This window comes from Rhinatrema bivittatum, chromosome 2 (genome assembly GCF_901001135.1).
Source record: "Rhinatrema bivittatum chromosome 2, aRhiBiv1.1, whole genome shotgun sequence".
Classification (NCBI taxonomy): domain Eukaryota; kingdom Metazoa; phylum Chordata; class Amphibia; order Gymnophiona; family Rhinatrematidae; genus Rhinatrema; species Rhinatrema bivittatum.
Genome location: NC_042616.1, coordinates 244,510,730 through 244,523,490, shown reverse-complemented (window position 1 = coordinate 244,523,490; position 12,761 = coordinate 244,510,730). Strand labels below are relative to the sequence as shown.

At 47.4% G+C, this 12,761-nt stretch overlaps 1 protein-coding gene across 1 annotated transcript in view; it reads right to left on the bottom strand.

Annotated features, from left to right (window-relative positions):
- PIK3R4 (phosphoinositide-3-kinase regulatory subunit 4) overlaps positions 1-12,761 on the bottom strand; it is a 102,402-nt gene that overhangs the window by 32,394 nt on the left and 57,247 nt on the right. Inside the window, exons 13-15 of the mRNA XM_029589349.1 lie at positions 7,051-7,215; positions 4,943-5,154; positions 4,395-4,526 (exon numbers count right to left, since the gene is read on the bottom strand). Coding sequence (XP_029445209.1) covers positions 4,395-4,526; positions 4,943-5,154; positions 7,051-7,215 — 509 coding nt within the window. The remainder of the gene's footprint in view (positions 1-4,394; positions 4,527-4,942; positions 5,155-7,050; positions 7,216-12,761) is intronic.

Here is a 12,761-nt window from a genome sequence, read left to right as displayed (position 1 = left end):
TATATTCAAACACAATCTGGTTAGCAAAGTTAGCCAGATAAACGTATCCAGCTAACTTTGGAGACATAGTCAACAGTGCAGCCACACTACTGAATATAGTTGGCTCTCTTAATTAATTAGTTAGCTAGCTAACTATAACCAGCTAACTTTAGGACAGCTCTTTGACTCAGACTTAGCCAGCTAAGTCATCTGGCTAACTCTGAATACTGGAGTTAGCAGGATAACTTAGCCAGCTAACTCAACTCCTCCCATTTACACCTCTGGACTGCCCCTAATTTATCCAGCTAAATTCTGCCACCTAAATTATTAGCCATCTAGAATTTAGCTGGATAAAGACTGAATATAGCAGAGTTGCTTACCTGTAGAGGGTGATCTCCGAGGACAGGAGGATGTTAGTCCTCACATATGGGTCACATCATTGGATGGATCTTGGCACAGATCATTGATCTCAAAGAATTCTAGAGGTTTCAAACATGCCCTACTGAGCATGTGCAGTTGTAGATATAACCCTGCCCCCTAGGCAGAGTCCCTCAGTCCATGATATAGCTAAAAAATGGAGAATCCAACTCCCAGGGGAGGCAGGTAGGTTTCGTGAGGACTAATATCCTGCTGTCCTTGGAGAACACCTGTTACAGGCAAGCAACTCTGCTTTGTTCGAGGAGAAGCAGGATTGTAGTCCTCACACATGGGTGATTCCCAAACTGTAGGCTGTCTGAGCAGGACTAAGCGGGAAATTGCACAGTGCTGAAAGCACCACCTCTCCCCTTTTGCTTGTGAGGCAGCCGACCCACAAAGGGTTCTAGGCAGGAAAAGAGTTGGATTCTACAAAGAGGAAACCACAGAAAAAATTAAGACACAAAACCCCAATGAGTAGCAGAGGTGCCTAAGATAGAGGAGTGATGCAAAGGCCAACAAGAAACATACCCCACATCATGGAAAACCTTACAAGCAGGGTTTCAGATCAGTAAACCCTGACAATGACAGTAGGTCTAGAACCTCCTGAATACAGAAAAAAGTCTAGCGATATGAACAAGAGAAGGACTCTAGGACAAAGACCGTATAGTTTCCTTCGGTGTTACAAGACAAGCGAAAAACCAACTGGAGACCGAGAGCTCCCCAGAAAGAAACTGCAGTCCACAAGCATCTGTAGAAGTGTGCCCTACGTTTGGTTGATAGACACAATGTGCAGAAAAGAATACTCAGCAACAATGACAGGGCATGTGACAGACCCTACATGCCAAAGTACCAGACCTAGCTGACCACACAGGAAACACCAAGTTTCAGGGGATGAAAGGCAATCCCTGAATGGGATCGCTAGCCCAAACCCCTGAGTAGGAAGATAAGTTAGGCCTGAAGCTCACCCACACTGCACCCTGTTAAGGACAAGGCTATCCATCCTGTCTATATGATAGTTCAGGTAAGCAGGAAGGCACTTTGGACAACCTTGTGAAGTGAGAAAGCTAAAAGCAGTAAAGGCCAGAACTTGGCAAAAATATAGGAAAAAGTGGTGTATCTTTCCCTGCAGGTACATGAATGCCCTAGTTTTTCTTCCCTTCCCCTCGACATTTCAACTGGAAGTCGGAAGGAGCAAAGAACACAAGGAGGCAGATCGCTGGGCTGCAGGGGTAAGAGCAAGTCACTAGGTTGCATATGTCAACCCCTAGTGAATAACTCACTGCTAATTCCAGTAGGGAGTTACCCATCAAGATAGAGCCCTCAACCTGCTTGGAACAGCTGAAATTGAGAGCAAATCCCCCAGGGATGAAATCCAGAAACACTCCACCAAGAGACAGGAAGCCGGGGTGTCACAAGTGCAAACCCTTGAGGAACAGGATTTCTTCACTGGCCTGGAAACCCTAAGGGTACCAGGAAAGGATCAGTGTGATCATGGAATAGACTGCCCACCAACCTGCCTTAGGTATTAATACCTCAGACATGATTACATGTACTTCCCCCAAGGAAGCACACAGTCCAGTAAATGGAACAACCGTTGCATGAACCAGGACTCTCCTGTCCACAGACAGGGTTATTCATAAAATGGGGAAGTATAGCTTGCAAGCCACTGCAACCAAAGAGAAGCACCTCTGTTGCAGAGGCTCTGCAGCCCAAACACACCTCAGTGTCCAAAGGAACCGATGACTGCTGGCACCATCGACTGTTCCCCTCAGCTCAACTACATGTCCGAGGGCATCGATGCTGTGAGCTCGATGGTGTCCCTCATCAACAGATATGGCTGACAATAGCCAGGCAGGGCCCCCGAGATCACTGGCATCCATGGTGCACGACAGCCATAGGCTAGTGATGGGACAAAACCCCTCAGTACCCTGTCTGGACGCTGCAAAGGAGCCTCAAGGGCACCAGACCACTGTGCCTGAATGCCTTGGCACACCAGGGTGCCTTGAGTAGATAGCCCAAGTTCAACCAAGGCAAAACCCCTGTCGCCCAAGGGCTTCAGTGGCATTCGAGGGCTCTCAGAAGCTCTGGTGGTCGATGGCCTCAAGGGCAACCAGGGCACTTAATGGCAAACCCAGTGTCTCGTTGATAGTGCTCGATAACGAATGGCATTGCTGGAGAACATGCTTGATGATCTCCATGGCAGCCCCGCACCTTGATGGCATCAAGGGTATCAATGGCATCGAGGCAGCTCCACATAGCGATGGCATCAAGGGCGGCCACAACATCGAGGCTATGCACCTCGATGGCATCGAGGGAGGCCACGCATGCACCTCAATGGGATTGAGGGCGTCACTGGCATCAATGGCCTTGAGAGCGGCTCCAATGGCTTCGAAGGGGACCATGACGCTCGATGGCAGTCCCAGTCCCTAACACTAGAGGTTGGTGCTGCTACTCCATCTCATCGAGGCCAAGGCGCCACAGACACCTATGGCACAGAAGGCCCTTATGGCATCAAGGTTGCGCCAGCATCTCGATGGATTCAAGGGTGACCATGATGCTCAATGGCAGTCCTGGTCCCTGACGTCAGCCTGACATCGATATGTCAGTTCATCGGTGCACTGGTCACAAATGTACACGGGCAACAGATACTGGGCAAGACACTGAAGGTGCAGCAGCAAGCTGCTTGCCCAGGCTCCTGCTCACCCTCTCTCACAAGGAGACTGTACTACCATCACAGGAAAACGGGAGGGGAGTCATTGTCGTCCAGGGCTCCTGCCCATGGAGACTAGATCCTTATAATGTCGGGAGGAGAAGCTTTCACACCCCCCCCCCCCCCCCCAAGAGGAATGGTGTGATCCTTGATCACTGTCCAAACCTCCATCGATGCCAAAAGATCAGTGAAACAACATGGAACTTCTGCCTGGATAGAACTCAGGCAAGTCCCCAGGCTCAGCGGCCTACACGGATCACCCACGGACTGCATTCTGTCAGTCCTGCCAGCACCTGACAAAGATACAAAAACAGACAGAGCAAGGAGAGGACACAGATACTAAACTGCAGGGGCAGTTATTTATTTAATAAGGGACAGTAATAGACTGCCAGACTGCTCAGCAACTAAAGCCTGCCATGCAGCTGGCACACAGTGGAAAGAAGAGGAAAAAAGGAAAAGAAAAAAGTAAAGAAAACTACCGTAAGGTAAAGGAAAGGAAAAAATCTGCAGCTCCAGAGAAATTAAATTACAAAAACTGTGAGGAGAGAGCAAAGCTGAATACCGTGACACACACAGCTCCCGCAACCACACAGCTCCGTGGAAAAAAAAGACTGAGGGATTCTGCCTAGGGAAAAAGGTGATAACTACAGCTGCACATGCTCAGTAGGGCATGTTTGAAAGTTCTAGAATCTTTGAGATCAAAGTTCCAATCTGGGCTCCATCCGATGATGTCACCCATGTGTGAGAACTACCATCCTGCTTGTCCTCGGAGAAAGCCAGTTCAGCCATTTAGACGGATAACTTTTACGTTATCCACCTAAATGGCTTTTGAATATGGACCTTCTCATAGTCAGGATTTAGGATCCCTGCTTTGAACATGCGCTATTCAGAGTGGACAAGACCTGTGAGCCTATAACTCACAGGATGACAGGAAGTAGCCACAAGATATGTTGATGAATTTTAAGCTGTCCTTTTACCCAAAAAACCCTCCAAGGTTGTGTCAAACTACAATTCACACAAGACACCTGCCACAACATACAGTGATTATGTTTCTCAACATGCAATTTCCCCAATATGTTTCACTATTGTCAAAAGGACTCACCATGGAAAATAAGGGTCACTTTTCAGCATCAAAAATTGTATCTCCAAACAAAAAAGGACTTCATAATCATGAAAATTTGTTATACCAGAATGTAGCTATCAGCACAATATTTCCAACAATGATGTACACAAACTGCAGCACTCTTCCCCTCCCCCCACCAAAAACAGTTATATATAAATGCCTTACCTGCAATTACCCACGACTGATAGAGGGGATGCATCAGAAGTCGTCTGATACGTGCTCTAGCAGGATGGGAGTGGCTGGAAATTGGCAACTGGAACCTCATGTCCCAACAAGCCATGGTGCCATTACTGGTACCTTTTGAATGGGTGGAGAAAGCAAACAGGTTTTTGTTTGGTTTTTTTTTAGCTGTTTTGCCTTTTTTATGCATTCTTAAAATACAAAACAGTAATGTTAACATCCAGATAACATTTAGGAAAGAACTGTATGAAAACATATCTTCCTGGCAGGCAGGAATCAAGAAAAATAACATGAGTTAAGAGGCCAGAGATGCTACCAATTTGCTGAGTGTCCCAGCTCAGAGAACAATACCAAAAGAAAAGAAAAGCAAAAGCAAACATAATAATTAAAATGATAAATGAGAATGAATTATAAAACAGAAGAGAGTTCTGGATGAATCTGAAAGGAAGGACTTTATAATAGAGATGCTTTTAAAATAACCTAGAGGAGAAGAGGAGCCCTTAACAAACTATCTAGAAAGAAATAATGCTTACCAATGCAAAGCCAACACTGGTGTATGTCTACTGCAAATGAGGTTATAAGACCTAACCTCAGATCATGCTTTAAGGTCCAGGCATTCGTAGAAGATCTGAGGTCCCAGCCAACTAATGAACCATTAACAGTTGCATATGCCAAGACAGACTGAGCTCCAGAATTAAAATGATGCATATCAACCACACATCCATCATCCTTTGGGTCTAAATATCTGAACAGAGAGAAGACAGAAGAGAATCTTATTAGTACTTTTATAATCTTTTACAATTCTTTTTTTTACTAAGTTAAGTTACTTTTTTGTACTCTATTTTTGCATAGTGAGAGGGTTCCACTTCTGGCAAGCTATAATCCTTCCTCTAATCAGTGGTTCCCCAATCCAGTCCCTCAGGGCATACCCAGCCAGTCAGGTTTTCAGGATATCCACAATGAATATACATGAGAAAGATTTTAGTCCTGAGGGAATTCTGCACTACTGCGGCGTGCAGACTTTGAGCAGAATTCCCCACCTGCGCAGAACTGCCAAATTCTGCACAGAAAATGGCAGAGGAGATCCTGGCATGCCGTGAATGGAGCTCACGCCGTTTGCGGCGAATATGAAAGCCCTGGCATCCTGTGAACGGAGCGCGTGCCGTTCGCAGCGAAAATGAAGGCTCTGGCGTGCCACGGGACAGGCTCCTCTCGCGGTGTAATGAAGGCCCCGGTGAGAGTGAATGTGTGTAGAGAGGTGTGTGTGTGTAGAGAGGTGTGTGTGTGTGTGTGTAGAGAGATGTGTGTGTGTGTGAGAGTGTGTGAGAGAGAGAGAGAGAGAGCGGGGGTGGGGTGGGCAGGAGAGTGTGAGAGAGACCAGGGAAGGTGAGAGGGCAGAGGGGTGTGAGAGAGACCGGGGAGGGTAAGCAGGAGGGTGTGAGAGAGAGCAGGGGGGGTGCTTGAGTGTGGGTGCCAGAGAGAGGCAGACTGTGAAGAAGTGTGCATGTTTGTGCAAGATTGAGAGCTGGTGTGTATGAAAAAGGGATCTTGTGTATCTGAGGGTGCTTGAGTGTGTGAAGGGATTATGTATGTGCTTGAGTGTGGGTGCCAGAGAGAGGCAGACTGTGAAGAAGTGTGGATGTTTGTGAGAGATTGGGAGCTGGTGTGTATGAAAAAGGGATCGTGTGTATGTGAGGGTGCTAGCTTGTGTGAAGGGATTGTGTATGTGTGAGAGAAAGCCTGTGTGAAGGGGTGCATGAGAGAGGGAGCCTGTGTGAGGGGCAGTACTGAGAACGGGGTCAAACTCTGGGAGTGGTGATAGAGTGGAAGGGGTTGAGCCAAGAGGTGGAGGGGAGAGATACTGGCTGCTGGAGGAGTTGGAACCTGAGAGGGCAAAGTGGCCAGGGAAGAAGGGACAGCGAGTGGAAGGGACACTCTTACAGTGAATTTCTAGGGAAATTCTGCTCAAAATATTTAAAATTCTGCATCTTTAAGTAATAACTTTTTTCTGTATTAATTTAAAATGTAATTACTGAAAGACTGTCATGTAAATTGTGTTATTTTGGCCAATATAAAATATGCAGAATTTTAAAATTTTTGCGCAGAATTCCCTCAGGAGTAAGATTTACATGTCCTGACTCCATTGTATGCAAATCTTTCTCAGGCACACTAACTGTGGATATCCTGAAACTCAACTGGCTGGGTGTGTCCTGAGGACTGGGTTGATAATTACTGCTTACCAATAAACATAAAAATGTATATCATAGACCACACTCACACTGGAGAGCATATTTAAAAGCGTTACATATCTAAAAGTAGCACATATCATAGCAATTTTCAAAAGTCCATTTATGTGTATAAAACCTTTTGAAAATTTAGCCCTATGGAGTGAATTTTCAAAGGAGTTACTTGTGTAAAAGTAGCAATTTTCAAACGTCAATTTCTGTGCATAAAACCTTTTGAAAATTACCTCCATTATGTTTTAATGAGATAGAGTTCAAACCAGACAACAGACTGGGAAGTACATATAAATATCTAGGTCAAGGTCAAGTACAACCTTGCTGACATCTCTGTTTCAGTCCTTTGATATAGTATAATCACTCTACAGTCAGAAACAGTGATGGGAGATGCAGTACCTTACCTGCTTTGTAGAGCATGAACTTTGGGTGATTTTGGTGGCTTAGAAGCATCGACTGCAAGGACTTGGATGGAACCATTATCTGAGGCTATTGCTAAGCGGTGTGAGCCCTGACAGAATGTAAGTGTCTTGATGTGTCCGCCAATACGAGAGTAGGTCAAAATTGACCTAAACGAAAGAAAGATGAATATAATCAGCAAGGAATTTGGAACAATTTTTGGAGTGCAATCAAGCTTTTTATTATTATGACTAAAAAAAAAAAAAAAAGACTTAGTTTCTGTGTATTTGGCATCATCTTTCATTAAATGCTTCTTTGCTTATTACATGCCAAATTTCTATTTCTACTTGTAAACTTTACATTGTTACAATACATGCAGAAGCTGAAATAGGCTTTTCATTAGTACTTAAAAAATGCTTATACAACAATATAAATATTAAGAGCTGCAGAGAAAACATCTTATGGAAAAAGGAGATGACATAACCATAAACCCATCATATTCTGGGTGAGAAGACAAAGCACCACATTAGAAAACTGGGATTTATTACAAGCCACTGCAAAATAAGTTGTCACAGACTTGCCTACTGATGCATTTCAGCCCTGGCCTTTCACTTTACTGAAATGTATTGCTTCTCACAAGGAGCCCAAACCCATAACACTAGAAACTGAAGACTCTTAACCTTTCCACTGCTGCAATGCAAGTTATCACCTAGTAGTGCACAAAGTACCTCGCTCTGCTCATTCTGTCCGGAACCATGCTGAGGCTGGCAATTTATAAAGAGGGTTTTGTGGCCAGAACTAGCTAAACTAAGAAATACATACCATTTCACACTGGCCGTTCAAAACCACAGTCTCAATGCACTAGCTGGTAGTCAGAAAATATCCAGAACACTATAAAGGTTGTGATATCTATTAGTAGATCAAGCAACAAAGTTTTGCAGAAATATCATACTGTACATTTGCTTTCTGAGTGTCCCATGCTCCTGGCCGAAGTGTGCACCAAGTCATAAAGCACATCCGCGACATAGGCTACTCCAGCTTCCAAGCGCGCCGACTGCAGGAAAACGTCATCCCCTGCGGAGGCTTGCTCTCTTGTCTTCTATACCCAACATAGACAAACTCTCTGCATCATTCTACCACAAATAGCGGCTCGGAGACTCAAAGCAGACACTTCAAACAACCACTTCAATTGAATCTCCAACTTGCAGTCCTGAACATCTTTCAGAGTGGCAGACCCACCATTGGGATGGTCGTTTTCTTGGTCAGCGCCGAGACCGCCACATCCAACTTCAGAACCCGCAGGAGCTCCAAGGTCTCCTCCATCAAGGGGTAAAGCTTAGCCATGGCCCTTCCGACCTTCAAACCCATCTCCAGGAAGTCCCATTCCTGGTTCACCACCTTGCGAATCTTCTTCGGCAATGGAAAGGCACTAGGCGGCCCCCACAGCCCATCCAGAACCAGATTCACGCCTTCATTATCTGACTCCTCCTGAGTCACCTTCACCCCCAATTCCTGCCATGCCTGAGGAATAAGGGGACACAGCTCCTTCTCCATAAACAAGAGGACCACCCAAGGGTCGTCACCTTTGGACACAGGAAACTTTTCTGGGTCCAAATCATCCTTATTCACATCCAGGTCCGCATTCAGGATCGCGCCCAATTCCACATCCACATCCGGATCGGCCCCCTGCAAGTCCAAAGGATCCTCTGGCATACTATCAGAGTCTTCCCCATCACTGGGGTCAGCCTCCAGATCTGCATAACCCAAACCCAGGCATTGCAGCAGATCACTGGATCCCCCCAGAGGAGCCACCTTAGGGTTCTTAGCTGCACGCTGGGGCAGCCTCCCCTTTGGACACTTGATCCCCTATCCCTTCATTGCCAGGAAGGCCTGATGGAGGAGCAGAATGAACTCTGGTGAAAAATCTTCGGGGTCCTCAGCCTCCTGCTCAGGATGGCTGCCCTCCGAATCCTGATCTGCCTGCACTACAGGTTACAGAGGAGGAGGGGAATCACAGGAGTCTCTGTTAACCGCGGACTCCTGATTGTGATCCCCCATGGGAATGGCTGACCCCCAAGGCCCCCCTAAGGTAACAGCCGCGATCCCCGACAACTGAAGGATCTTCTTCTCCAAGGACCCCCCTGTTGAGGACCCCTCATCTCTCATCTCGCAGCTAGCACACAGGAATAGACTGCTCAGCTGCATAGACAGAGTTCCACAGGCCGCCATATGAGGGCTTTGTTTAAAAAATAAAAGAAGAAATGGCACCAAACGTGCTACTCACAGGCACACACACGGCTGCAACAGCCGCAATGCATGCACCCATGCGGCGTGCACAAACTGGCACAGCAGGCCGCACACACAGTCGCCACGCCGCATCGGCAAACGGCTGGAAACGGCCTGAGCAGCACGCAGAGAACACTGGCGCAATGGCGGTTAGCCCCAAAAAAGCTACGTGGCGGCACTGGCCCGACTGGCAAAAAAACACAAGTTAAGCCACACCCGTGACTCCTGTCAACACCGCCTCTATCTCCCTCTCCACCCCCGGGGAAAGGGAGTAGGGAGAACTCCCCAACCCACCCAACTTGAAGCGCCAACAGCTCCCGCTGTCACAGGCACACTCACCACCTCAAACTGTTCCCTCAAGCTGCTCTAAAGCACAAGAAGGTAAGCTATTGTTTAAAAAAAAGAATTAATGAAAAACAACAGGGTACTTCCCTGACAGGCCAGCAAGGCTTCAGGAGGCGGCATCAGAAGCCCTGAGGAAGCCAGTCCCCCTGGCTATCAGGACCTCCGGCCAGAACAGGACGAACACCAGCCAGGGGTTTCTAACCCCCGGTCGCCCTCATCCACCTGAGGGATGATCCATGAAGGAGCCTAATACCTCAGGAAGCCTCCGAAAACTTCTTTCTAGCAATTCTCTCTCAATCTAAAAAATTAGCAGGTAAGAACCAATTTTCCTTTCCCTGTACGTACTCAGATCAGTCCAGACTGTTGGGATGTACCCAAGCTTCTTCTAAACCGGGTGGGACTGCGAGAGTCCCGCTCGAACAACACTGGCCCCAAAATTGCAGGTCTCCGCCTGCTGGGATGTCCAAACGGAAGTGTCGAGCAAAAGTGTGCAAAGACTTCCAAGTAGCTGGCTTGCAGATTTCCTGCGGGGAGACCAGTTGGCATTCCGCCCAGGAAGCCACCTGTGTTCGAGTAGAATGAGCTTTCAGCCCTTCTGGAACTGAACGACCATGACAGATATATGCTGATGCAATGGCTTCCTTTAACCAACAAGCAATAGTGGCTTTAGATGCCTTCTGTCCCTTCTTAGCGCCTTGCCACAAGACAAACAGATGATCCAATAAACGGAATCCGTTGGTAGCCTCCAAATGGACTTTATTGCACTGTCTGACATCCAGACGCTTCATCTCTCTAGAATGAGGATCTGTCAATTCCACATCCGTAAAAGCCGGAAGCTGCATCAACTGATTCAGATGAAAGGCAGAAACCTCTTTTGGCAAAAAGGATGGGACCGCTCAAATCGAAACTCCAGAGTCCGAGATGCGCAGGAAGGGCTCCCTACAGGATAGGGCCTGAATCTCTGACACTCTCCTGGCTGAACAGATTGCCATGCCACTAACATCTCTAGATGGTGCTCTGCCCAGGCCATCAATAGATCCGCATCTAGAGCTACGGGGCCACCTTTTGTTCCTCCTTGCCGGTTGATATAGGTCACTGTCGTCGCATTGTCCGACAGAACTTGAACCTCCTGATGGCGCAGAAGAGGGAGGAAACTCTCCAGAGCCAAGCGAACGGCTCGTGTCTCGAGACGATTGATTGACCATGACTACTCCTCTGGAGACCACGGGTCTTGTACTGCACGATCCTGACACACTGCTCCCCAGCCGGAGAGGCTGGCATCTGTCGTCACCACCATCCACCAGAGTATTTCCAGATCCACACCATACTCCAAGTGCTGCCGCACCAGCCATCATGACAAACTGGACCTAGCAAAGTCCGTAAGTGGCAATGGAAGATAGAACTCCTCCGACAGCGGGTTCCACTGGGACAATAGAGCCGCTTGCAGAGGCCTCATATGCGCAAAGGCCCATGGAACCAACTCCAAGGTCGAAGCCATGGAACCAAGGACCTGCAAGTAATCCCAGACTCTGGGATTACTTGCAGTATAAGGCTGGGTACGGAGGCTAGCCGCAGGGACTGTACTTGACCACGCAATTTGATGATTCTGTCCCTGGAAAGGAAAACCTTGCCCACTTGAGTGACGAAACGGGCTCCCAAAAACTCCAGAACCTGGGAGGGGACAAGAAGGCTCTTGGTGAGGTTGACTACCCAACCCAGGGAGCGCAGATGGCTTAAGACCAATTCTACAGCTTGCGAGTATAAGGCTGTTGATTTCGCCTGAATGAGCCAGTCATCCAGATAGGGATGCACCAGCACTCCCTCCTTCCTCAGGGATGCTGCCACCACCACCATTACCTTGGTGAATGTCCACGGAGCTGTGGCAAGGCCAAATGGTAGGGCACAAAATTGGAAATGCTGTCTGAGGATCATAAATCTGAGGAACTTCTGGTGCTTCCGTCGGATGCCGATATGAAGATAGGCTTCTGTCAGGTTTAGGGACGCCAAATATTTGCCCTTTCACACAGCCGCGATGACCGACCGGAGTGTCGCCATGTGGAAACAGGGCACCTTGAGGGCTACATTGACCTTCTTTAAATCCAAGATGGGCCAAAAAGTTCCTTCTTTCTTGGGGACGTTGAAATAAATGGAATAACTTCCCGTTCCCCGTTCCGCTGGAGGGACTGGTATGATGGCCCCTAGACTCTGGAGGGGCCCCAGGGTCTGCCGAATGACCAACACCTTTGCTGGGGAACCACAAGGGGACACCAGAAAAAGGCTTCGGAGTGGGCGAGCAAATTCTAACGCATAGCCATGTTCTATCACACTGAGAACTCACTGGTCTGACGTGATATGGACCCACTCCTGGAGAAAAAGAGACAGCCGTCCCCCTATCACAGGATCCGCCGAGTGGGCCAACCTCAATTCATTGAGTGGACTTGACCCCTGCAGAGCCCTGTCCAGCTCCATCCCAGGGTGTGCGTCATCCACAGTAAGTTGGGGCCCAAGACTGGAACCTCGCCGAGGTTTGCCTGTTGCCCGGATTCTGATTCCTGCTCTGACAAAAACGCATTTGCTCCCGAAAGAGAGAGCGGTTGGGAAAGAAGGTCTTCTGGCAGCTTGTGGACCTTCTTGTCGCTCAAATTCTTGATCAGCTGCTCCAGGTCTTCTCCAAACAGGAGTCTGTCCTGAAAAGGAAGAGCTCCTAATTGAACTCACTTCCTTATTCTTACTAATGTATCCACATTTTGTATATATTTACTACAAATCTACCTCATGTTTTCATATCTGTATGTATTAATTGCTTATGTACTCAATAGCTTGTTGTTTTATATAATCTGCCTTGTATAATCAGCTCAATGTGTGGTGGTGGTGATTAAAAAGCAAATAGAATGTTAGGAATTAAAAAACAAAGAATGCTAAGAATTATTTGGAAAGGAATAGAAAACAAAACTGAGAATACCATAATGTCCTTGTAAAAATCCATGGTATGTGTGCACCTTGAATACTGTGTGCAGTTCTGGTCACCAAATCTCAAAGGTTAGCGGACATCAAAAGGGTACAGAGAAGGGCAACAAAAATGACA